This window comes from Notolepis coatsorum, assembly GCF_963971535.1.
Source record: "Notolepis coatsorum genome assembly, chromosome: 10".
Lineage (NCBI taxonomy): Eukaryota > Metazoa > Chordata > Actinopteri > Aulopiformes > Paralepididae > Notolepis > Notolepis coatsorum.
The window spans coordinates 124,464,209-124,491,282 of NC_140174.1; the positions used below are offsets into that span (position 1 = coordinate 124,464,209).

The 27,074-nt window shown below is 43.0% G+C and overlaps 1 protein-coding gene across 1 annotated transcript in view; it reads left to right on the top strand.

Moving 5' to 3' along the window:
• The window catches only part of ghra (growth hormone receptor a), a 284,488-nt gene that overhangs the window by 188,238 nt on the left and 69,176 nt on the right, over positions 1 to 27,074 (top strand). Inside the window, exon 3 of the mRNA XM_084323533.1 lies at positions 16,151 to 16,280. Within this exon, the coding sequence (XP_084179659.1) occupies positions 16,151 to 16,280 (130 nt within the window). The remainder of the gene's footprint in view (positions 1 to 16,150; positions 16,281 to 27,074) is intronic.

Genomic DNA, 27,074 nt, shown 5'->3' on the forward strand with positions numbered 1-27,074 from the left:
ATTTGATTATGGTGAAATTATGTACATGCATGCCTCTCCCTCTGAAAGCCCATCCACGCTGTGTATCATAGAGACATAGAGCACTGGGTTTTATCACTGGAGATATATTTCTCACTCACCATTGTATTTTGCGCCATCTGACAATATCATAATGATGTGTTTTCTATATTATATCCACAATCATTCATCTAAAAAATTGATGTACAGTGACGAGTGAATCTGGTAGTTGGTTGTTAAAAACGCGAAACATAATAATCAGTCAGCAGCATTCCACTGCTACCGCAGCTGAACACAAGTTGGTTGGTACAGCAGCTGAACACAAGTTGGTTGGTACACAAGTTGGTTGCCCGCGCTGCCGCTTGCTCCTTGGATTTCATTTGGGACGTGGGACGGCTGCCGCTTGCCTGCGCGTGGGGGCAGGGGGTCGCGGCCAATCAGAGAAAAGCCGAACACAAGTTGGTTGCCTTTAATATTCACGCTTCCGGGAGGGGGTTTCAAATGTATATGGACCACATTGATTTCCTGTCATGGTAAAGGTTATGTTTGAATATTTAGCTGTGTGTGTAGTTCTGCTTCTGCAGGGAGGGACACGAAGACACGATTTAACCCTTTCACTACCACACTACCAAAGGGTTAACCCTTTCACTGCGACAATACAGAAGGTTAACCCTTTCACTGTCACACGACAAAGGGTTAACTCTTTCACTACCACACTACAGAGGATTGATTGAACACTTTATTAACAGATTGCAGAATGGGTATAATACAGTACGGCTCAAAACAAACAACTGCTAAGAGGATGCAAGACCAGAAAAATACTTTCGTCTTGTTTACATCAGGGTCCTCCATTTTCAAAGACATTTATGACATACAAATAATACAGTACTTTTTTGTATTTTATTTTTTTATTATTTTTTTTAAACAAACACATAAACAAACATGACAACACACGATAAGATATACAAGCATTAGTTGACAGTGCACATCCAATGAAATCACATTTTAGTTAATTGTCTTATATAGGATATACCCTTAATACCTGTTATCTAAAAACCTACACACATATGCTCTAGCTCGTACCCCCCCCTCCCGGACCCCCCATTGGATAATCCATCCATTTTCCCTCGCTCCTAACCAGACATTATCATTATATGCTAGCTTTTATTTTCTCCACCACTTCTAACCACAATGTCATTTTGGATTCATTGAGACCCAAAATTCTTGCTGTAGATATTTCTTGATAGATCACATCGAGATATGTAATAATCCAGACGGCACATTTTTTCCGGTTGGAACCATCGTGATGCTATCAGCTTTTTAGCCACTGTGATACCCGATAAAACCAATCTCTTTAGCTGTGGATGTACTGCACACTCAAAAACATCATTCAGCAGTAATACAGAGGGGTGTACAGGTATATTCCAAGTTAAGAGATTTGATAATTGCTGGGTCACCTCTTTCCAGAATATCTTAACACTTTAACTGCCGGGAAACGCTTTACAGCGTCATTTTCTCCACCACTTCTAACCACAATGTCATTTTGGATTCATTGAGACCCAAAATTCTTGCTGTAGATATTTCTTGATAGATCACATCGAGATATGTAATAATCCAGACGGCAAATTTTTTCCGGTTGGAACCATCGTGATGCTATCAGCTTTTTAGCCACTGTGATACCCGATAAAACCAATCTCTTTAGCTGTGGATGTACATGCTCAAGTTGCCGAAGGACGCTGTACAGCGTCTTTAATATCAATATTTCAAAAATCTGCGATCGGATTCATATTTCCCCTCCGCTGGCCGGAGATCCACCAGGAGGACCCACTGAGCTCTCTGGCGGTTCAGGAGCGCCATCTGGTGGCCGATCGGCGCAATCGCCAAACAGGAAGTGCTATGGAGGTTGTGCTGGTCGGCCATATTACTTCCGGGCACTCGGTACATGTCCCGGGACTCTGGCTCGTCACAATATAATAGCGATCCATTGCCAATAACTCGATAAACAACATGATTTGGACGTATATAGTATTATACAAGCTGGAAATGGTTCATCAGGATAAACATCCCATAATCGAAAACGGTCTACACCACGCTGATCGTCCAACGGCGCGAGGAAGATCCGGTGAGATTCAGCGTTATTCTTGAACGTGTTCCATATAAACTGTTATGATGAACATATGACCCACACTAGATGAATGATATAATGCTGCCCACGGAATTATAAACGATCCCCCGCCCATCCGGTCATCATCAGATCATACGTAGATCATTCTAGAAGTACGTCCAATTGAAATTTTTTATATCGCCCCGATTGCCATCAAACTGTATTTCATCATCAATATAATGCATTTGGGGCTATAGATCACGTTCTGGAGAAAGCTGCAGAAAGAGATGAAAACATACTTATACATTAGACCATACTTTACTATGAATATGTGAATAAAAAAGTTTAACGTTGCTACACAATGAACAATACATATATGACTTTGAATGGGCCCTAATAATGGCAATGTAGCAATAGAATTTAAAAAGTTATAGCCATGCAAAGAAGGGGTACTTATCCATAGACAAATAGAGCTGGCAACCCATGGTATAGCATGAATTTAACCTCCGGCACCCATAGTGTTAACTGGTGGGCAGTCCCAGTACATGTGCATAAATGTCCCCTCGTCCCCATTTGTACATAAGGAGCATTTGGAGTCTTGTATAAGACCCATTTTTTTCAGTCTTATAGGAGTCAAGTATGTCCTGTGAATATAGTTAAGATTGATTTGTTGATGGTCCGGGTTCCTTGATGTGAGTCGAACATTTGCCCAGGCTTCTTGCCAATCAAAATCACTTTCCAGGTCTGGTATATCCCTCCTCCAGACGGAGTCTAGGTGGAGGGTTTCATATGAGGACGTTAGTAATTGATGATAAAAATAAAAACCTCTTGATGTCTCTCTTTCATAGAAGAATTTGTGGTATCTGTGGTGTTCAATTGGTTTCTTTAATGGAACACCTTGAGTCTTCAAACATAACAATAACTGTATGTAAAAAAGATGTGTGGACTTGGTGAGATTACATTTTTTCCGTATTTCTTCATAACTACAAAAACCCTGTTTGTTAAAAACATCCCCTAATGAGTGTATGCCTTGCTTTTCCCATATACGGAATCTTATAGGTCGTTTTCCAATCAAGAGTGCATTGTTATTGAATAAGGGAGTATGATTGTGCCATTTATGTGGGTTAGGATATTTTTTTTGTGTTTCACGCTGTAACTGAGGGGTACAATTCCCTGACTGTATTGATAAGTATGGTATCATTAAACCACTACCGCTTTATGTACTTTAACTACTGGCCATACAGTACACGATATCTAAATATGATGAACACTTTCCCACAATGAAATCGGGTCCACACAAAGGTAATAATCAAATATTTAATATAGCAAAAGGTACATATAATAGTTACTATTACATTTATGATTTGAATGCACTTGTAAGGCAAATGAGTACTCGTAGGCAAATCAACACTGAATGTCCAATCTCTGGTTACGCAGGAAGCAAGTATACAACCTGGCTCTTAGGGAATTATAACGATGGCACACTTAATGATTATAGCTGGATATACTGTAGGGGTCCTCCCGGTTGTAAGCCGGTAGGGGGGGTAGGAGAGCCGTCGGCAGTATCCCGTCTGGTCAACGATGTCTAGGGAGACTTCAAGTACAGAAGACAGTGCAGTAGAATCTTGATCCACAGATGAATACACCTTGGCTCTCTTGTAGGCTGTAGCTGTAGCTGTAGCTGTAGGTCCACAATGAAGAAGAAGCGAGGCGACCTCAGTCTGGTCTGAGCGCCGTCTCACCTTGACTCCTTTCGGGGTAAATCCAACACTCACCGGTGTTGGCGATTATCCGCTCCACAAATCAAAGTACCAAAGCAAATATATATTCCATGCCGCATAGGGCTCAGCAGTCGTCGGGTAGGTAATCCAATGTACAGGTCCACTCGGTCCTCGCCTAGAACTCCTCGGATGAAAGCACCACGTGTGGTCTGTCCAACCTGGTTAAGACTCTAGATAACACGAGGAAGCGACGGGGATGCTGCTCACTTTAGAACTCTAACCGCACGATGCACCATACATAATAGACTATTATTACTTAATAGAAATACGGTGCCAAACTATGACAATTCAGCTATTAATTCGCACGAGGTCTCAATGCTATTCTAAGGCCAAACAGGCCATACTACACCGCACGCGGTATCGTGGGGTGAGGCTTCACGTTCTGTTACTTAGTTGGGTAGAAGGGTAAAGGACTAAGGGATAAGAGGACTTCTACATTTCTTGCGCCATATTTATATGCACGGTGAACAAATAGTGCCACTCTCTTTTCGGTAGCCGTATTCCTGCGCAGAGCCGGGGCTAGTAGAGACATGTCTCGTCGGTACCATTGAACTTGGCTCCAAGGGGCTTGTCTCCTGGCGCCAGTTCCTTGTCCAATAAGATAATGAACTATTATGGGCTATAGTAGACTAAAGGGATATTCCGTGTATATGTACAAGGAATATACAAGGGATATCAAACGATATACAAATACTATTCAATATATATCCATAAATAAATATATATATTCGGTTTAATCTGATCCTTCACAACACACGCCATATCCGGATCGCATGAGTAATTATGGGGCCAAATTTCCGTTCGCAATGCTTAATTGATAGTTTAGTGTATGCTATGTCCTTCAGTCTATGTGGGGCTAGTATGTTTTCTTCAAATTTTCTCCAGGATACTAATGCTTGGGGATCAAACCATGTTGTCAATGGTCTTAATGTGTACGCCTTAAAATAGCGGAAAAAATCTGGAAATGCCATGCCACCGTCTGCTTTATTTCTCTCTGCGGTGGATCTTTTTATACGTGGTGGTTTGTTATTCCAAATAAATTTGTATGTGGAGGAGTGTAATTTTTTCCAGTAACCCTCTGGAGGGGGTAACGGTAGCATTGAGCTGAAGAAGTTGATTCTAGGTAGTACGTCCATCTTAACTATTGATATCCGTGCCTGTACTGAGTTTTTAAGTTTTGCCCACCTATCAAGGTCGTCTTTGATTTTGTTTTGGATTTTTGTGTAATTGTGCTTCACCGTTTGTCTTATGGTGGGGAATATTTCCACTCCCAAACATCTAAAATGTTTTACCATAGGTATCTCTCCTGGGAGGGTTATATCTTTTTTTGCAGGGGCGTTAAGTGGAAGGAAAGCCGACTTCGGCCAATTTATCTTGAATCCCGATAAATCTCCAAAGTTCTCAATCAACTTGAGCAGATGAGGCAGTGTGGTGTTGGGGTTTTGCATGAACAGTATTACGTCGTCCGCATATAAACTAATTTTATGTTGTGTGCCCTTGATTACGATTGGTTCTATGGATTGGGATTGTCTTATATATTGTGCTAAAGGCTCTAATGATAGATCGAATAGTCCGGGACTAAGAGGGCAACCCTGTCTAGCTGAGCGTGATTATACCTGTTGTAATCATGGCCGATGGGTCTTTGTATACTACTTTAATCATATCAATGAAACCTTTACCTAACCCCATCTTCTCTAATACTGCCCATAGATACGACCATTCCAGCCTGTCAAAAGCTTTCATTGCATCCAGGGACAGCATCGCCTTAGGTATGGTGTCGTCCTTGTCGGCATCTAGTACGTGCAGTAATCGTCTTATGTTATCAGTGATCAGGCGGCCTCTTATGAAGCCAGTTTGGTCCGGATGAACTAAAGACGTCATATGCTTTTGTAATCTGATGGCTAATACCTTATAGTACAGTTTGATATCGGTTCCGAGGAGGCTTAAGGGTCTGTAACTACCGCACTCGGTGGGGTCTTTGTCTTTTTTGAGAAGGACTGTTATGAGTGCAATATTGTCGTTCTTATGGAAGTTCCCCTCCTTGACTGAGTATAAGATCATATTTAGTAATAAGGGTCCAATTATGTCCCAACAAGAGAGGTACATTTCTGGTGGGATACCGTCTCTTCCAGGAGCCTTACCACTTTGCATTTCGGATATGGCCTTCTTGAGTTCTTCTCAGCCTCTATTCCATAAGTTAGGTATACTCAGTGTTTATCAAGTGAATCATCTTCAGACTGGTTTATTTGTGCATAGTTCTTTAAACAGAGCCCTTCCCCCTTTTTTTCATGACATGTTTGCCCACACACTTCCCAATCTCAGTTTTGTTTGCTCTACCGAGGGTCAAAGTTGTGGAACTCTTTGCCTCCACATATTTTGGAATTTTCAAAAGAGCACTGAAATCTCATCTCCTAGATCACCAATACTTCCCATATGGACTTCCTTTACAAACTGTGGTCTGATGGCTTGTTGTATTTTGTTATTGCATTTTCGTTTTATTATATATTCTTCCTGTCATTAATTGTTTTCTCTACCAGAAATCGTATGGCATGGGTGCCTGCTTCGGTGTCTATGTAGGCCTGCTTGTGTGTGTTTGTTTGTTGGGGGGGGGGGGGGGATTTTATATTTTATCTTGATATAATGTACTTTTGCTTCCTGGTGAATGCCACATGCAAGCCCCTTGAGGGTTTTTAGGCAATTCTCCTACACATCCCTTGTGGATTATATTGTATTATATATGTAATTGTTTTTATATGTGTAAATAAACAAACAAAACAAACAAACAAAACTGTTTAGTGTCGTCCATGAAAGTTTAGGGAGAATAATTTGATTAAGATATGTGTCCATTTTGTTTTGATCAAAGGTCGTTTCTGATTTATATAAGTTGGAGTAGAATTCTTTGAATGTCACGTTTATTTTTTCAGGGTCTGTTTCAAGTACTTGTTGTGCTCTAATGGTAGTTATATCTGCAAATTTTGCATTAATTCTTAATCACATGGCTAATAGGTGACTAGGTTTAGAACCTTGGGAGTACTGCTGTTGTCTTGTGCTACGTATTTGTATTTCCGATTGTTGTCTGTATATGGCATTGATCTCTTTTTTTAGTACCTTAACTTGATTTTCTAGTCGAGTTGAGTTGTTGTATTGTAAAGAATTAAATAACGTTGAGTAAAGCGTTTCCAGTTCAGCCAGTTTTGTGCATCGATTCTTGCGCATTTTGGAGGAAAAGCTATCAGTGAAATCCTTGATCGTTCCCTTTACCGACATCCATATTATTCTGGGGTCTTGCACCGAGTTTGCATTCTCCCGTAGGAATACTGTAAGAGCTTCTTTGAGTTGTGTAATGAATTCCTTGTTATTAAGCAGCATCGAGTTAAATCGCCATCTTGGGGCTCGGGAAGATAGTATACCAAATGTTCCTTTTAGGAGTAAATAACAGTGATCTGATAATGCATTGGGTATCATTTCCACTTCATAGTTATCAAATAGTCTCGGGATGCAAAGACATAATCTATTCTGGATAATGTGTTATGTCTCGCAGATCGACAAGAGTACTTTCTGGTCGTGGGGTTAAGTGATCGCCATAAGTCATTTACACCTGTAATCTTCGACCAATCCTTTAATGCATTAGATGAATTCTTTTGTTCGCTGGAAAAGGCGAGGTAAGATTTGTCCATCCTTGGATTCCAAATGGCATTAAAATCCGCACCTATTATAAATGAGTAATCGGGAAGGTCTAACATTGCTTTGGTTAGTGTAGTGAAGAAACCCACTTCGTACAAATTTGGGGCGTATACCGCTACCAACGCTATTTTCCTGTTCTTGTGTACAATCTTAGCTATAGTTATCCAACCATCTACATCAGACCATACTCCCTTTAATTCAATATTCAACTTCCGTCTAATGACTATGGCTACACCCCGAGTTCTCGTACCAAAAGAAGAGTGACTAATGTTATGATATGTGTTGTCCGCTAACGTATCTATGTCTTTCTCTAGAATGTGCGTTTCGCTTAGCAGAGCAACTTTTTTCATCAGTGTGAGCACGCTTTTGCGTTTGTGTTGGTTATTTATTCCCCCAGTGTTCCAGATCATTATATTCAAACTAGCCATAATCTATACATGTTGTTGTGTAGTTGTTGGTAATGCTTCTGGAGTGCGAGGCAACAATAGATATACATCCAACTAGTGAGGTCCTGTTGAGAGCCGAGCTTAAAAACATACATATATACAAATAAAAATCCCCTTTCCCCCCCTCCCACGAGAGTCGTACAGGATTGTGTCCCATAGACACATCCTACGCGTATGACTCCCTCCCTTAGGCCACCGGATTACCCAAATTGAGCTTTGTAATCCTACTCTTCCTATGCTAATTGCCATAGGATCTAAAACTTTCATTCTAATTCAATAGAATGTCGCTTTTGGTCTTGCGCCTTCCCATTAATGTACTAACAATAGTGTGAAAAATGAAAAATATACCTTCATTGATATATTCATTTGAACCTTCTACTAACTTATGTAGGAAACATCAGAAAAAAGGAAAAGAGTGGAGATAAATACTAACACCTTAAAATGAAAAAAAATAACAATGAAAGATAAAAAAATAAAAAAAGGAGTGAGAACTAAAATAAAACTCATCAGAGAAAAACAGAGAAAATAAAATTGAGTAAAGAGAAAAACAGAGACTTTTAGAGCTACATTGTGCAAATCTCTAAATCAGTGGAGTAATTATTTAAAATATTAGAATAACCTTGTCGTGCTTATACATTTAGATGTGGCTAATGTCTTTTTTTTTTTTTTTTTTTTTTTTTTAAAGCCTTATTAAAGCCTAATTAAACTTCAGTCCTTGGATTCTATGCTTATTCACACCGGATGTTAATGTTAAATTTACAGGCCTTCGTTGAAGGGGTGCATTATATTCTAGAAGGTTGTAGAATGCTAGTAAATATGTAAACACTGCTATTATGTTCCAGAATGATCTTCCTACTAGTATTTTCCGGGATATTCCTTTGTGTCCCTGAGCAGTCGAGAGAGGAGCCCAGAATGTTCCAGAATGTTTATAATGTCAATGTTGGATTATTGTCTCCACAGAGACCAGAAGACTGTAAATATAATGCCTTACGAGCCATATTAAACATCTTGTGCCTTATTGTTGCCAGCGTGCATATCATCTGTTACTTTTGTTGAGCCGTGGTAAAGTCATTCTAATAAAATTACTAAAATACAAAGAGAGAGATGAATAGGCTTATCTGTTCTGAGCCAGTGTTGCGTCCTGCCCGGGGGGACCAGATCCATGTTGCTTCATGTAATCTTGATGATAACTCTCGGACCGTTGACTCTTTGGCCTTGTGTACCGACTCTGTAACATTGGTCCACTGTCGGCGCTGTGGGAAGGGTGTTATTACCTAAAATATCTACTAACACTGTTGGAAAGCTGTCGTCTGTGCAATTGACTGATTCATCCAGTCCCACAATGCGGATATTATTTCGCCTGTAGTAACGTTGGGTCTCGAGCTGCCTCTCCCTTGCTTCCTCCTCGACTTCTTGTATTTTCTTCCGACACTCTTCTTCCACCTGTTTTATCTCCTTCGATAACTCTGTAAATCCATCGTTGACGTTCTTCACGTTCTCTTGTACCATCTGTGTAATTTCTATCACCGTATTCTCCACTGCCGTGATTCGCCTGGCCTGTGCAGCGGCTGCTTCCATAACCTCTTCGAATTTAGCATCGACGTGTGCTTTGAATTCATCTTTGAGTTCCTCGATGTGTAATTTGAAAGCGACCATCTGTTCCTTCATCAGGATAGTCAGAGAGTTGAAGTCGGGTTGTGAAATTGCACTGCTTGTGTCAGTTGATGTTGTGGGTGCAATGATGGACCCGATGGGTTTGTTGGAGATTATCTTCTCAAATTCCCCTGCTTTATCTCTTACGGTATTTTTACACGTTGTTACCGTTGTGTTGTCAACTGCTGTCTCCCTCTCGGGGCCAGTCGTCGTTGGTCCCGGTATATTCTCCACTATAGTCCCCCCATCGGGGCTAGTCAACAACGGTACCGCCGCTGCCTCGCCTGTTGTATTCTTTGACCGTGTCAAAATCGGCGCCGTTGGAGTATCTGTGCCGAATCTCTTTCCACCCTTTTTCTTATCCTTAGTATCCATGTTGAGTCTTTATGTCTTTTGATATAGTTAGTAGAAGGTCTTATCAATACATACGATGTGGTTTAATCTCTTTTGGTATTGTTCAAATAAGGTTTTTAAACTAAATTAACGTTGACGGGAGCGGAGCTGTAACCAAACGCGTATCGCTTCACATTGCGTTCAAACCGGAAGTCTAAATAATACAGTACTTTGTAAGAAAAAGAGATCATAAAAAAATATATACATCCGAAGGGGAAGAAACTGTACATTGGAGGGGGTTGGGGGGGGGGATTTGGACATTTACTGGGGCCAGTTTCTAATTGCAGCCTCCCGTAGGTGCTCTTTGAGAGCGGTTTTGAAGGTTGGTAGGGATTCAAATTTTTTTTACGGCTGTGGGTAAGGCGTTCCACATTGTTGTGGCATAATTGCGAAACATGTTTAGTCCCTTGTTTGAGCCGAATCTGGGTTGAACATGATTTGTGGAACTCCCTCTGGTGTTGTGGGCGTGGTATTCACTGACCTTTGGGAAGTATTTCGACATGTAGATGGGTATCTTAGTGGTGTAGTGTATCTTGTAGACCAGGCCCATTGCAAGTTGCTGTACTCTGTCGTCTACTCTAAGCCATCCTAGGTTGTCAAAATGGGCAGGGGTAAGGTGGGTTTTAGGAGTAAGGCCAAGCAGTAGTCTGACCAGTTTGTTTTGTGATGTTTGTAGCCTTGTTTTTAGGGCCTTTGAGGTGCTTTGGTACCATGAGGTGCAAGCATAGTCGTAGTACCCTTGAATGAGTGCTCCTGCCAGAGTCTTCAGGGTATTCTTGTTTACCAGAGAGGAGATCCGGTACAAGAATCTTGTTCGTTGGTTGACTTTTTTGATTACATTGGATGCCATTTTGTCACAGGAAAGATTTGCCTCTAGGATGGAACCCAGGTAGGTAATTTCATCTTTCCTTGTGACAATATTGTCACCCACTGTAACAGAGAAGCCGTTGGCCTTGCTGAGTTTGCTATTTGATCCAAAGAGAATGGACTCTGTTTTCCCCAGGTGTAATTAGGGATGGGAATCGAAAACCTAATTGGCCGATGCCTGGAACCGTGTGGCTCCCGTGACTTTCTATTCCCTTATCGCTGCCAGGTTTTTCCTCTGTTGCGCAATAACGTTAGCATGTAGCCATGGCAGACTCTATTTGATTCCTTAAGGGCTCGAAATTGCCTGGGTTTTGGTAATATGCTCCCGAAATGCTCCCGCTGTTTGGCTACTTCTATGTGCAGTGAAAACTACTTGAATGCTTTAGAACCTAGTCATTGATTTAGTTCAGGGTGAGCTAAAATTAGCCGCGGAGCTAACGCTAGCTAACGTGAGCTAACGCTATTTAATCAAGCTCACAAAGAGAGATAAACAGCTGACAGCGGATAGTACAGATACAAATACAATAAAACAGCAGGTGGGGGCTGTTGTTTAAACCTTGTACTCTTTAGTTCACATATAATAAGAGACTGAGTGTTTGTTTACTAGTCTGTACACTGTAAGCCAGGAAGTACCGTGGTGGTGCAACATACAAATGTGTCCGTGTAGCAACACAAGCCAATACCTTATAGGACAGGGGCCCGGGGAGGGAGCTGTGTGTGTGTGTGTGTGTGTGTGTGTGTGTGTGTGTGTGTGTGTGTGTGTGTGTGTGTGTGTGTGTGTGTGTGTGTGTGTGTGTGTGTGTGTGTGTGTGTGTGTGACAGAAGTCAGAGGAATAACGACCTGTTATTCAATAGATTAAATTAGTTTAAGAATAAAAAAATAAATACATTTTAAGAGAATCTCAAATACATTATTTTATTTAAGTGTAGTCTATAGTTAATGTTTTATTTTTTTACAGTTTTTGTATTTTTCTGACATGGGGGCTCAACAATAAATGACAATCAGAAATGTCAAGTTGCATGTTGTTATTCTAACCAGCTTAGACCCCTACGCTCTGCATCTTCTGGCCGCCTCAGACCTACTCCTATCCAAGCTCCGGGAGGGTCATCAAAGAGAAGTCGCCTATTCTCAGTCCTTGCCCCACAATGGTGGAATGAACTACCCACCCCAGTTAGGACAGCCGAATCACGTCCAATCTTTCGCCGTCGACTAAAGACGCACTTCTTCAACCATTATCTGAATAAAAAAAAATATATCTAACCCTAACTAACCGTACTGTCATGCACTTGTCCTAATAAACTAACCTACACTGTAGCACTCAACACTTTGATGAACATTGTTGCTGATAGAGTTGTGCCCTTCCTGATGGCTTGTCGTACAGAACTTGTAAGTCGCTTTGGATAAAAGCGTCAGCTAAATGACTAAATGTAAATGTAAATGTAGTTCTGTTGCATTTCCAATTTATTTATGTAAATTATAAATTGATCAGGTATCGATAAGGGTATCGATAAAGAATCGAATCAATAAGCAGAATCGATAATGGAATCGTATCGATAAAATCCTATCAATTCCCATCCCTAGGTGTAATGATAGTTTGTTATCAGCAAGCCAGATGCAGATTCTGCCAAGTTCCGAGCTGAGGGCTTTTTCAACCTGTAACTTGTTCTTGTCAGAGACCAGCAGGGCTAAGGGCATGTGTCCACTTAGCTCACATTTCCAGCTGAAAAACGCTGGCAGTGTGCCGGTAGTACTGGGGTGGAGCGCTTGCGGTGAGAAAAAAAAACACAGCACGAGCCTTTTGTATATGACAACGATCTTTCAGACACCTACATGACAGCCATCTTGTAATAATAACTTTTATCGTATTTTACTGGCGCGGTTTTGTACATATAGTATATTTTAATATACTTTATTGTATATTAATTATATATATATATATTGTTATTACCTGACACCACAGTTCGCCCTTTGCTTTTTATTAGCTTTTTATTAGTGTATTCGTGTAGTTATTATTATTATTTGTGCCGTCTCTTGTGGGTAGACAGGCAGGCTGCTCCGGTGTCAGGTTACAAACAGAGTGGTAGATATGATAGGCTGTGATTGGTCTGAAAAGATGCTCAGCGCATCGCTCTGAAAAGTTCAGAAAGTTTAAACTTTAAACGCTGTGTGCGGCCGCACAAAAAAGCTGAAAGGCGCTGAAAAAAGAAGCCGACTGCAGCGCATTTACTGTAGGCGGCCGCATACGCTCCCTCCCCATTGGGATACATTGAAAAAAGACGCTTGCGGTCATAAATATGAGGCAGGTGGACGCGGCATGTCATTTGCATAAATTAGGAACAGTAAAGGTCCTAGTATGCTTCCTTGTGGAACACCACAGCTCACTGGGAGGGGGGGGGGGGGCAGTGTACCGTTCATCTCCACCATCTGTTCTCTCCCCTCAAGGTAGAATTGCATCCAGCTCACTGATGATGAACTATCAAAACCAATTGCTTTTAGCTTATCAATCAGAATGAAGTGATTGACAGTGTCGAAGGCCTTTTGTAGGTCCAGCATGACCATGCCGCAGTGTTTGCCCGCGTCCACCTCTTGTTTGATGTGGTCGTTCAAATAGAGAAGGCATGTGTCAGTGGAGTGGGATCAGGGGAGGAAACTAACTTTTTGGCTTACCAGCCAACTGGCGAGTATCTGATTTTTTTTACCAGACAAACAGATTTTTTACCAGACAAAAAAAATCGCTAATTGTGATAATTACTTCTTTGTACGTCTTCGTCTAAATTGATTTTCAATCATAGCAAATTAATCACACTGTCTCTACTCTTCAAAATATTACATCATTAAATCACATATTAACATGAAAGAGGGAACTATACTGGACTGGGTTGGGCTGAACTGGGCAGTGAAAGATGCTGGGTTGGGCTGGTCTAGGTTATACTGAATGATGAATTGAAAATGAATTGAAAATGGGGGACCCTGATGTAAACAAGACGAAAGTCTTTCTCTGGTCTGCATCCCCTTAACAATTGCATGTATTGAGCCGTACTGTACTGTACCCATTCTGCAATCTGTTAAATAAAGTTTTCATTCATTCATTCATCACAGCTCAACTACTAGGAATGTGTGTCTGACTCTTAAGTGCAGGAAATATTCATCAGAAAGGGGGGACATGATGGAGGGAATGGAAAGAGCAGGTTTGACAGGAGCAGGGTTGAAGGGCATATTGGAGTGTGGAGGAAGTGGACAAGGCATTATTAAGCAAACAGGACTGAAATGGGGGACCCTGATGTAAACAAGACGAAAGTCCTTCTCAGGTCTGCATCCCCTTAACAATTGTGTGTATTGAGCTGTACTGTATTGTACCCAATCTGCAATCTGTTAATAAAGTTTTCAATCAATCAATCAATACTGGGTTGGGCTGGTTTAGGTTGAACTGAGTTGGGCAGTGAAAGAACCAAGCATTTCACTGTAATGTAATAGCTAAATAAAACAACTGGAACTTGACTTGTTACATTTGCACTCTGGTTGTATGCCAAATGTATTCTGGTTGTACTGTACTTGTGCTGTAAGATGACAATACATTGGAACCGAATCGACAACGCTAGGGGTTCAGCAGGTGTGTTCTGAATGCCAAGTATGACAACATCACCGTTGTGAAGGGCATATGGGCGAGTGGTGATATGGGGGGAAACCCGGTAATAATAAAATGTCACTCGGCTGCATTTAAGCAAAGCCGCTCAGTATAGTCCACTATGTTGAACGCGCGTTATGGTAGCTTGTTACATGCTAGGTAGCTAGCCGGCTAATGCTGGTTGACTTGTCATTCTCATCCGACTCGAAGGAGACATGTCGAGTGCTGTTGTTCGCCCCCATGTCAGACCGCACTGATATCCGAAAGCGACGACTCTACATGCAATTATTTTCATCCACTGATGTGTTTTTGTAAGTTTGTCTACGTTGTCAAGCCGGCTGCCGGTGGCAGGAGTTTGTAGGTCTGCGCGCAGTGGTATGTCCACTTCCCCTAGATGGGCGGCATCTTCTAGAAAATGAGTGTTCATTGGAGGAGCTTAGAGCGCATCTGTACAACGATGATGTTCATTGGTTATGGTCTGATTATTATGTGGCGCAAATGGGAGGAATCAAGGGGGGAGTCAGAGTTCGGTTTGTGCCAGTGAGCGAATCAGCAGATTGCAGAATGATTTTTTTGTTTTGTTTTGTAATTACTAGTACTCGCCAGACTGGCGAGTGCTCTTCATGAATTACTCGCCAAACGTAAAAAATACTCGCAATTGGCGAGTAAAGTGGCCTAATTTCCTCCCCTGAGTGGGATGTTCTGAAGCCAGATTGGAATCCGTAGATTAGCTTTTTTTCCGCCAGGTACTTTTCGACCTGTTCGTAGAAAATGTTTTCCATAACTTTCGAGATGGAGGTAAGGATAGAAACAGGCCGGTAGTTGCCTGGGTCTAATTAGCTGCCTTTTTTTGTGCAGGGGGGTCTCCCCCCCCCTCTATCTCTCTCTCCCCCCCTCTCTCCCCCTCCCCCCTCTCTCTCCCCCCCCCCCCCCTCTAGTTAATTTTGAGGTAAAATGTGAATTTTTAAAAGATGTTTAAAATGAATAACGATCATGCAGTAAGTGGTTACCATGGTAACTAAGGCCTCTGTGGCAGCAGCCGCTGGATGGTGCGGTGTGTAGAAGGGGGTCGCGTCTTGCTAGTTGTCGTTATCAAGATGGCGGAAGGATGAACCGACTTCTCTTCAGACGGACTTTGTTATTATAACAGACTATAAAACTGTCTATTATAGGAGACTAACAGACTCTCTCTCTCTCTCTCTCTGTCTCTCTCTCTCTCTTTCTGTCTCTCTCTATCTCTCCCCCCTCTCTCTCTCTCCCCCCTCGCTCTCCCCCTCTCTCTCTCTCTCTCTCTCTCTCTCTCTCTCTCTCTCTCTCTCTGTCTCCCCCCTCTCTCTCTCTCTCTCTCTCTCTCTCTCTCTCTGTCTCTCTCTCTCTCTGTCTCTCCCCCCCCTATCTCTCTCTCTGTCTCTCCCCCCCTCTATCTCTCTCCCCCCTCTTTCTCTCTCTCGCTCTCTCCCCCTCTCTCTCTCCCCCCCCCTCTATCTCTCTCTGTCTCTCCCCCCCTCTATCTCTCTCTCTCCCCCCCCCTCTCTCCCCCTCCCCTCTCTCTCTCTCTCTCCCCCCCCCCTCTCTCCCCCCCCTCTCCCCCCCCCCCAGGTCTCTCTGAGCCTCACTTCACAGACTGTGTCTCCAGGGAGCAGGAGACGTTTCGATGTCGCTGGAGTTCAGGAGGTTTCCACAACCTGTCCCGGCCGGAGGCGGTCCGAGTCTTCTACGTCAAGAAAGAGTTGAGTCTTGTGTGTGTGTGTGTGTGTGTGTGTGTGTGTGTGTGTGGTGTGTGTGCGTCTGTCTGTCTGTCTGTCTGTCTGTCTGTCTGTCTGTCTGTCTGTCTGTCTGTCTGTCTGTCTGTCTGTCTGTCTGTCTGTCTGTCTGTCTGTCTGTCTGTCTGTCTGTCTGTCTGTCTGTGTGTGTGTGTGTCTGTGTGTGTGTTGAGTCTTGTGTGTGTGTTGTGTGTGTGTTGAGTCTTGTGTGTGTGTTGAGTCTTGTGTGTGTGTGTGTTAAGTCTTGTGTATGTGTGTGTGTTGAGTCTTGTGTGTGTTGTGTGTGTGTGTGTGTTGAGTCTTGTGTGTGTGTGTGTGTTGAGTCTTGTGTGTGTGTGTGTGTGTTGAGTCTTGTGTGTGTGTTGTGTGTGTGTGTGTTGAGTGTGTGTGTGTGTTTGTGTGTTGAGTCGTGTGTGTTGAGTGTGTTGTGTGTGTGTTGAGTCTTGTGTGTGTGTTGAGTCTTGTGTGTGTGTTGAGTCTTGTGTGTGTGTTGTGTGTGTGTGTGTTGAGTGTGTGTGTGTTTGTGTGTTGAGTCGTGTGTGTTGAGTGTGTTGTGTGTGTGTTGAGTCTTGTGTGTGTGTTGAGTCTTGTGTGTGTGTTGAGTCTTGTGTGTGTGTGTGTGTGTTAAGTCTTGTGTATGTGTGTGTGTTGAGTCTTGTGTGTGTTGTGTGTGTGTGTGTGTTGAGTCTTGTGTGTGTGTGTGTGTTGAGTCTTGTGTGTGTGTGTGTTGAGTCTTGTGTGTGTGTTGTGTGTGTGTGTGTTGAGTGTGTGTGTGTTTGTGTGTTGAGTCGTGTGTGTTGAGTGTGTTGTGTGTGTGTTGAGTCTTGTGTGTGTGTTGTGTGTGTGTGTGTTGAGTGTGTGTGTGTTTGTGTTGAGTCGTGTGTGTTGAGTGTGTTGTGTGTGTGTGTTGAGTCTTGTGTGTGTACTGTATGTGTCATGCTCAATGACACTTCGACACGCTGCCCGGGAGGGGAGCCGGAATCGAACCGGGAACCTTCTGACCGCTCTACCTCCTGTCACCCCATAATATTATTACTTTACTTATTACTCACCGGGAGAAGTAACTCGTTACACCACTCATTAAAGTACTTTTCTGTTTCCGCCTTTTAAAATCTTTATAGAAATAAAAACCCATTTAGTTAATTTTCAATATCAGTGCCCACATTCAAATACAAACATTTGTAAAATACTAAGCGTGTTATCTAGCGTGTTATCTAGCGTGTTATCTAGCTTGTTATCTAGCGTGATATCTACCGTGTTATCTACCGTGTTATTTAGCGTGTTATCTAGCTTGTTATCTAGAGTGTTATCTACCGTGTTATTTAGCGTGTTATTTAGCGTGTTATCAAATCAAATCAAATTTATTTGTAAGGCCCGACAACACACGTTAATGTCCCCATGGGCCGGACACGTCTTCTTTAAAGGGGAACTATTTTACTATTTCTTTCACTATTTGGGCACTTTTACACAATTCCTGTGAGTCTATGGAACACCTCTGTATGTTTTTTTTTCAAAATAATTTGTTGTTTTGTATTTCTAATCAAGTACTCAAAAACAGCATTTTTCTACCTCAAGATCTTAAGCCGTTTTGAGGCGGGGCTCCAACCACTGTGTGGCCTGGTGCCAACTGCCACATCAACTGCCACATTATTATGCAGCTGAGAAATATCTGACATCACAGATATGCACATTTTCAGACGACTCAGTTCAGTGAGGGTGAATATTGTGAGAGGAGAATTGGAAGAATGCGCCAATATGAGAATTCCACATAGCTAGGAAACAATGCTAAACACAAAAAATGTCATTTATAAGATAGTTCCTCTTTAAACAAGTCAAGAAGAAACATAACAATAAGTCAAGAACAAAACAAGAACACCATAAGGTCCAACAAATTTTAAATAAATGCAAATAAATAAATGAATGCATGTTATCTAGCTTGTTATCTAGAGTGTTATCTAGCATGTTATCTAGCGTGTGAGTCAGTCAACATTATAAACTGAATGTGTGCACAGACAGCAGCCGTTTTTAGGTTTCACTTTCGAATGGTATAACTTTTTTTTTATCAATTTTTTTTTATTTTAAATTTTTTTATTTGATTTAATTTTTTCTATTTTTCTTGTATTTTCCTCCCATCCCAATTTTTTTGTCATTATGCCAATTCCCCTCTCCCCTTCCTGGTTGTTGCGCACATTTGCCCCCTACTTGCCGGTCTAGGGAGCCCTGAAGTCTATCACATGCTTCCTCCGATACATAGGAGACAGCCAGCAGCCTCTTTTCACCTGACAGCGAGGACTCTCATTGGGTGAGTGTAACGCGTGGGAGGTCACACTACCTTCACCATTTCCCTCCCTCGCTGTGCAGGCGCCCTGAACGACCTGTAGGAGTCGCTGTTTACAACGACCAGAATACCACCCCACCGGCTTCCCTCCCGCTGAATCTGCCAATTGAGCCAGTATGACGGCCGGCCATGCCGGAGGCACCGCTGACAGCTGGATTCGATACCAGTGTCTCTGCGGTGGTAGACAGACGCTTAGTCCGCTGCGCTACCCGGCCGCCTCACTTTCGGACGGTATTACTGTAATTTATTTTAAAATTAGAACCCGAAGTCAACTCCGTCCATCCATGCATGAGTCTGGTCTCTTTTGAAAGCAAACATTCTGAACTTTCTTCCACAACAGGAGAAGAATCACCCTGAGTGCTACTGTAATAGAGTTAGATGTTTGAACACACTGAAATAAAAATAAAAGTTACTCACGTTTTGCCAGATGCCTGTTTTTGACTTCCAGCTGAGAGGTAGGAGCTGGAAAACATAACGTTTCCATAGCCTGCAGTCTTATCTACAGTACAGGTCCAACGTTTATAACAATCCCATGGAAAATTTGTGTTTTACAAAGGTTTTTGTAATGTGTGTACTCTGCCCTAAAGATCACCAGTTGCCCTCTGACCTCTGACCTCCCTGGAAGATATCTCCAGCTCCCACTTTCTGCGCCAATCACGTTGTACGACGTGTTTCAAGTTCATGCAAATTCTGCCAGATCACGGCGTACGATGTTATTGTGATCATATTTCATATTTTCGACATGGTATTCATATTTCACTCACGGAGCCTTGTCTGATGCTGTGGGACTCAGCACAACTCTGCAACGCTTCAATACTGCCACCTGGTGGATGATCGGCGAGTTGCCAAACCGGATATGCCGGTTGGATCTCGTGCGTCTCCTAATTACGTCCGGCCACTCGCATATCATCCCAGGACTCTAGCCACACACCGTGGATATGGATCGCTGCCATAACTCAATAATCCACATGATTTGGGCGTGTATTAGTATTATACAAACCGGAAATGGATCGCCTCGATCCCCATCAAATAACTGGGATCTGTTTGCTCCAGTATCATCGCCCAACGGTAAGAGGAGGCTGCCGTGACTTTCATCGTTTTTGTTTATTATTATCGATGCAAACTGCTCTGATCACCCATACTACATAAATCATTTAACGATGATCACGGAATTATAAACGACCCCCCCCCTCCCCCGTTCACCCGAGCATGATCAGTCATAACGTTTAGGACCATGTACAGTTGACATTTTTAATATAGCGTAGATCGGTATCAAACGGCATTTGATAATCTAATATATGCATTTATGCCTATATCTCACGTTCTAGGAATTACTGCAGAAAACGATAAAAACATATTTATACTCTAGACGGTATTTTCGTATGAATGTGTGAATGAAAAAGTAAAACGTTCCTACATCCTGAACGATAGATAATCGATGTTGAATGGGCCATAGTAATGTCAATTTAGCAATACAATTTAAAAAGTTATAGCTAGGGATGCCCCGATCACGTTTTTTGCCACCGATACCGATCACCGATCGTCGTGAGCCATATCGGCCGATACCGATCCTGATTAAAAAAAAATTTAAAATTATTTTATATAAATTTTTTTTATTAAATTTTTTTATAAAATATATATATATTATATAATTAGACTTGTACTTGTATTATCTGCGAGACATCGCCACCACGCAACAAGTCAAAATGCTCGCTATCTGCAAACAGCTCCACTGTCTGTATGTACTAGTAGCCAGTGATGTACCTGAACGTGTTCAATGAACGATCGTTCATGAACGCGTTCGTATTTTGGGCGAACTTGAACTGAACGTACTGTATATCCGCTAAATGAACGTAATTGAGAACGCGTTCATTCTCAGCCCTGTGTAACGGAGTTCAAAAGTGCGTTCATTCTCAGCACTCTATTATAACGGCGTTCAAAGATGTGCCATATTTCATAATGCATTTCAGCCGAAAACTCAGTTAAAACACTGTAAACAGGCTTAAAAATTATGCGTAAAACCACCCGATCTGGCAACCAGCCTGTCACCCCCTGCTACGTCATCAGACTCCTCCTCACAACAAGCAGTGGAACAGGAATCAGCAGCAGCACTCTCTCAGTCGGAGTCAGACTCTACCTCTAGACGTCACGTCGGCGTATGCATTTAAAAGAGTTTACAATTCAAACTATTTGATAAACTTCTACTTTCAGCCCGGAAATGCATTCTGATAAACTGAATTAAGGATAAGCCTCCATTTTTACAAATGTGGTATAGAGAGATCTTCGGTGTGCTCCTACCCCATGAAAGACACTGTGCAATGCATAGAGGCAACAACGCTTCCTTTCAGGAGGTGTGGGCCCCACTATTAGACTATTTTCCTGCTGAAATGTATCGGATCCTTCTAAAGGCCCAGTGCCCCATTGTATGGACAGACCTAGGATAGGAAAAAATAAATATATGTATGTCTACATGTGAATGTGCTCGAGGCAAGTGCAAGTGCCTGTCTTGGTCTGCTTTCCTTTTTGCTTGTTTTTCTTTTTGTTTTGTTTTTGCTTGCTTATGGTGTGGATGATGGCATAGAGATGAACTGGAGGACCCCCCCCCCCCCTTGTCCCAATGTGTGTTTTTGTAATGTAAGTAACTGTACGTGAAAAATCTATAATAAAAAAAAATTAAAAAAGAACTAAAAAGAACTAAATTAGTTCATTTTTGAAACCATGAACTTTAGTTCAACATTTTGAATTATGAACTATGAACTGAACTAGTTCATTTAAAAAATTTTGAACTGTGAACTGAACTAGTTCATGTAGAAAGTGAACTTTCCCAACACTGCTAGTAGCCTCCAGCTACGGCCAGGATTCTCCGGCGCTGCAGCTGGACCCTTCGGCGCTGCAGCTGGACCCTAGTATTGGTATAACGTTAAATCACATTCAGCAAGTCCTCAGCTCGAATATGCATCGAGTCAATGTTATAAAACATTGATATCAGGAGCTATCTGTAGCTACTGCTAGCCGGATATATAACGTTAAGACGACGCCTCAGTGAACTATTTAGTTGAATGGGACATTTCGTTTTGAACAGTGAACTAACGTCAGCTAACGCGAGCTAACGGAGGTATCAACATGCACTACAAGACTTGCTGGAGCATTTGTTGATATCAGGAGCTATCAGTAGCTAGCCGGCTAAATACCGTTAGACAATGCCTACTAAAAGTGAATAGTTGACTGGGTAATTTTGTTTAAACAGTAACGATAGCTAGGTAGCTAACGTTAGCTCAGGTCGAATGCACTATAGACTGAGCAGAGGAGCCTCCTCCTCTGTGTTTACAAACTGTACACGGGTGCGGGCGGAGCTAGGGAGGAGGAGCAGCGGCAGTTTGCAGGTCCTGTGTGTCTGAGACAGACAGCGAGTGAGATCTCCGCTTGATCGGTTTTTCCGCGATCGGCGAATATGACTCATTATCGGAATTCACCGATCGCATATTTATACTGATTATCGGCCGATACCGATCGGTGGCCGATCGATTGGGGCATCCCTAGTTATAGCCCTGCAAAGAAGGTAAACATCTCCATAGACTTAGACTGGTGGCAGTGATCAAACATTGATGGATATAAGCGTGGCAGTTAATGTGTTAACAGAGCCAAAATCCAGACCTACTCCTATCCGAGCTCCGGGAGGGTCATCAAAGAGAACGAACTTCCCACCCCAGTTAGGACAGCCGAAACCCGTCCAATCTTTCACTGTCGACTAAAGACGCACTTCTTCAATCATTATCTGAAATGAAATGTAAAAATAAAAAATACTCTAACCCTAACTAACCTTACTGTCATGCACTTGTCCTAATAAACTAACCTACACTGTAGCACTCAACACTTTAATGAACATTGTTACTCAGCTGATCTGATCCTGCTGTCTTGTTGTACAAAACTTGTAAGTCGCTTTGGATAAAAGCGTCAGCTAAATGACTAAATGTAAATGTAAACATCATCTAGGACTCCTCCCACCACTCAGCACGTCACCTGTTTGACCTGTGACTCCTCCCACTCAGCACATCACCTGTTTGACCTCTATATATATATATATGTGTGTAGTATGGAGTGAGTGATATGTGTAGTATGGAGTGAGTGATATGTGTAGTATGGAGGGAATGATATGTGTAGTATGGAGTGAGTGATATGTGTAGTATGGAGTGAGTGATGTGTGTAGTATGGAGGGAATGATATGTGTAGTATGGAGTGAGTGATATGTGTAGTATGGAGGGAATGATATGTGTAGTATGGAGGGAATGATATGTATAGTATGGAGTGAGTGATATGTGTAGTATGGAGTGAGTGATGTGTGTAGTATGGAGTGAGTGATATGTGTAGTATGGAGTGAATGATATGTGTAGTATGGAGTGAGTGATGTGTGTAGTATGGAGGGAATGATATGTGTAGTATGGAGGGAATTATGTGTGTAGTATGGAGGGATGAATATGTATCGTTGTTGTCCTGTTTACCTTATTTTAACTGCACTGATCAGGAGTACTGTAGCACTCCTAATTGCATTGTATTCTGTACAATGACAATAAAGCGTTCTATTCTATTCTAAATGTTCCATACTTGACCATCTCCTGCTGATAGTTAAATGAAAACTGTGTCCAAACATTTCACACAGAGGGCCAGATTGGGTAACCTGAAGATACGGGGGGGGGGGCTGTTATAAGTGACCCCAAGAAAGGTTCAGTTGATAGCCAAAGGTTGAGAATATGGAGAGAAACTCACATCTACAAATATACTGCGTCATGAGAACATTTATTTTTTTGTGCAATATTGTTCCAAGTGCTCTTTCATTCTTTGTTCTGGTATCCTCATTCTAACTCTTCACCACAGTCTGCAGTTTTTTTATTTTAAGTGTTTAGTGCTACTTCATAACTAGCCCTGGTAGTGTTTAGTGATTAGCATCACCACTTCATAACTAGCCCTGGTGGTGTTTAGTGATTAGCATCGCCACTTCATAACTAGCCCTGGTAGTGTTTAGTGATTAGCATCGCCACTTCATAACTAGCCCTGGTAGTGTTTAGTGATTAGCATCGCCACTTCATAACTAGCTCTGGTAGTGTTTAGTGATTAGCATCACCACTTCATAACTAGCCCTGGTAGTGTTTAGTGATTAGCATCGCCACTTCATAACTAGTCCTGGTAGTGTTTAGTGATTACATCACCACTTCATAACTAGCCCTGGTGGTGTTTAGTGATTAGCATCACCACTTCATAACTAGCCCTGGTAGTGTTTAGTGATTAGCATCACCACTTCATAACTAGCCCTGGTAGTGTTTAGTGATTAGCATCACCACTTCATAACTAGCCCTGGTAGTGTTTAGTGATTAGCATCACCACTTCATAACTAGCCCTGGTAGTGTTTAGTGATTAGCATCACCACTTCATAACTAGCCCTGGTGGTGTTTAGTGATTAGCGTCACCACTTCATAACTAGCCCTGGTAGTGTTTAGTGATTAGCATCACCACTTCATAACTAGCCCTGGTGGTGTTTAGTGATTAGCATCACCACTTCATAACTAGCCCTGGTGGTGTTTAGTGATTAGCATCACCACTTCATAACTAGCCCTGGTGGTGTTTAGTGATTAGCGTCACCACTTCATAACTAGCCCTGGTGGTGTTTAGTGATTAGCATCACCACTTCATAACTATCCCTGGTGGTGTTTAGTGATTAGCATCACCACTTCATAACTAGCCCTGGTAGTGTTTAGTGATTAGCATCGCCACTTCATAACTAGCCCTGGTAGTGTTTAGTGATTAGCATCACCACTTCATAACTAGCCCTGGTGGTTTAGTGATTAGCATCGCCACTTCATAACTAGCCCTGGTGGTTTAGTGATTAGCATCACCACTTCATAACTAGCCCTGGTAGTGTTTAGTGATTAGCATCACCACTTCATAACTAGCCCTGGTAGTGTTTAGTGATTAGTGTAAACTACTAACGAGTCGGTTGCAGTCAACGGGTCTGACCCTTTAGCTCCGCTGGTTAGTGCGGCCGCCTGTGGATCCTATGGTCCCAGGTTTACATTAGCATCACATTCACTCTCTCCACCCGCTCACTGCGGTACAATCGCTGGTATGAATTATGCTTGGTCTCGTAATGTCTCTTCACATTGAACTCATAACAGCAATGGCAGTTTTGATTTTCCACCGCTCCTAAAAGTGGCGGCTTTCTTTGCCGTGGCCATGTCTTCTACGTCGCGGATGGGGAGCGACGACGCCTCCCTCGCGGACAAGCTCAACACCTTCTACGCTCGGTTTGGTGTAGATAGTGGCGCTGCTGGCTCTCCGGCTAGTGACGTCACTGGCGCGCCGGCTGTTGTGGAGGGGGGGGGGCAACCGCGGGGGGGCGGGGACGCTCTCTCGTTGTCGGAACACAGTGTGAGAAGAGCATTTATGCAGGTGAACACCAGGAAGGCTGCTGGCCCAGATGGGATAACAGGACGCATACTCAAGTCCTGTGCCAACCAGCTGGCCCCAGTGTTCACCGCCATATTTAATCAATCCCTGGCGGAGTCAGTGGTCCCTGCCTGCTTCAAGATGTCTACCATCATCCCTGTACCGAAGAAACCCTCCCCAACATGTCCAAATGACTACAGACCGGTGGCACTCACCTCTGTGGTCATGAAATGTTTCGAGAGGCTGGTCAAGGACCACATTTGTGCCTCCCTCCCCAGTGATATGGACCCTATGCAATTTGCATACAGGACAAACAGGTCCACCGACGACGCGGTCTCCCAGGTACTGCACAGCACCCTCTCGCACCTTGACCGTCAGAAGGGGGGCTATGTGAGACTGTTGTTCATTGACTACAGCTCAGCGTTCAACACCATAGTCCCCACCAGACTGGTGGACAAGCTGATCGAGCTAGGTCTGAGCTCCGCCCTGAGCGCCTGGGTACTGGACTTTCTGAGCGAAAGACCCCAGGCGGTCAGGGTGGGGGGTCAGACCTCCAACACCATCACCCTGAGCATCGGGTCCCCCCAGGGCTGTGTTCTGAGCCCCCTGCTGTACTCACTCTACACACACGATTGTGTGGCCAAGTTCAGCTCCAACTCCATAGTGAAGTTCGCAGACGACACGGTGGTGGTGGGGCTGATCTCGGACAACGACGAGAAGGCCTACCGGGAGGAGGTTGAGGTACTGGAATGCTGGTGCCAGGACAACAGCCTGCTCCTGAACATTGGTAAAACCAAGGAGCTGATCGTGGATTATAGGAGAGGACAGCAGGAGACGCACACACCACTGATGATTAACGGGGCTACCGTGGACAGGGTGAGCAGCTTTAAGTACCTGGGGGTCCACATCTCAGAGGATCTGACATGGTCAACACACATAGACACAGTAGTAAAGAAGGCGAAACAGCGCCTCTACCACCTGAGACAGTTAAGGAAGTTCAGAGTATCGGGGAAGATACTCCAGTCCTTCTACTCAGGAGCTGTAGAGAGCATCCTGACCGGAAACATCACTGCCTGGTATGGAAACAGCACGGCACAGGACAAGAAGGCCCTACAGAGAGTGGTGCGCTCAGCCGAGCGTACCACGGGTATTGCACTACCTTCCCTGCAGGTTCTATACAACAAGAGGTGCAAATCCAGAGCCTGCAGAATAATGAAAGACCCCCACCACCCCAATAACAGCCTGTTTCAGCTGCTGAGGTCAGGCAGACGCCTGCGAACCCCAGCTACTAGGACAGAGCGGCTTAGGCTCAGCTTCTTCCCCCAGGCCATCAGAGCCCTGAACAATGAACATTGAGTGCCACAGAACACTGAACTATCCACACACAAACACACATGAACACACACACGACACGTACGCGATGCACGCTCACACACTAGCAGCCACTTAACACTTTAACATGAGCGGGCACACACTCATGCCGCACACACGCACACTTATGGCCAAAAGGAAAGGCCACTTTAAACTAGAATAACAGGAACAGTGTATTGCACTACCAAAGCTACCTAGCATGTCCTATATATATGCTCTGTAAATAACTATGTACAGATACCGAGATGTCACACCATGTTACCTGTTACCTGTTTATTGCACAATGTTTTTTTTTATTGGATTCTATTATATGTTGTACCACTGTATTGCACATCGTTGCGGGCAAGACCACCCGCATTTCATTGTATACTTGTATGCCGTGACAATTAAAACTCTTGACTTGACTTGACTAACATGGCAGTTGCTAGGTAACCGTTGCTAGGTAACCGTTGCTAGGTAACCGCCTGTTTTCTTCTGTTCACAGTGATGCCAGTTTGTTCCGCTGTCTGACTGAGGACGAGAGAAGCCAAGAGAGTTCAAATAAATGATCAGTTCATGAGTAACTCTCTCTCTCTCTCTCTCTCTCTCTCTCTCTCTCTCTCTCTCTCTCTCT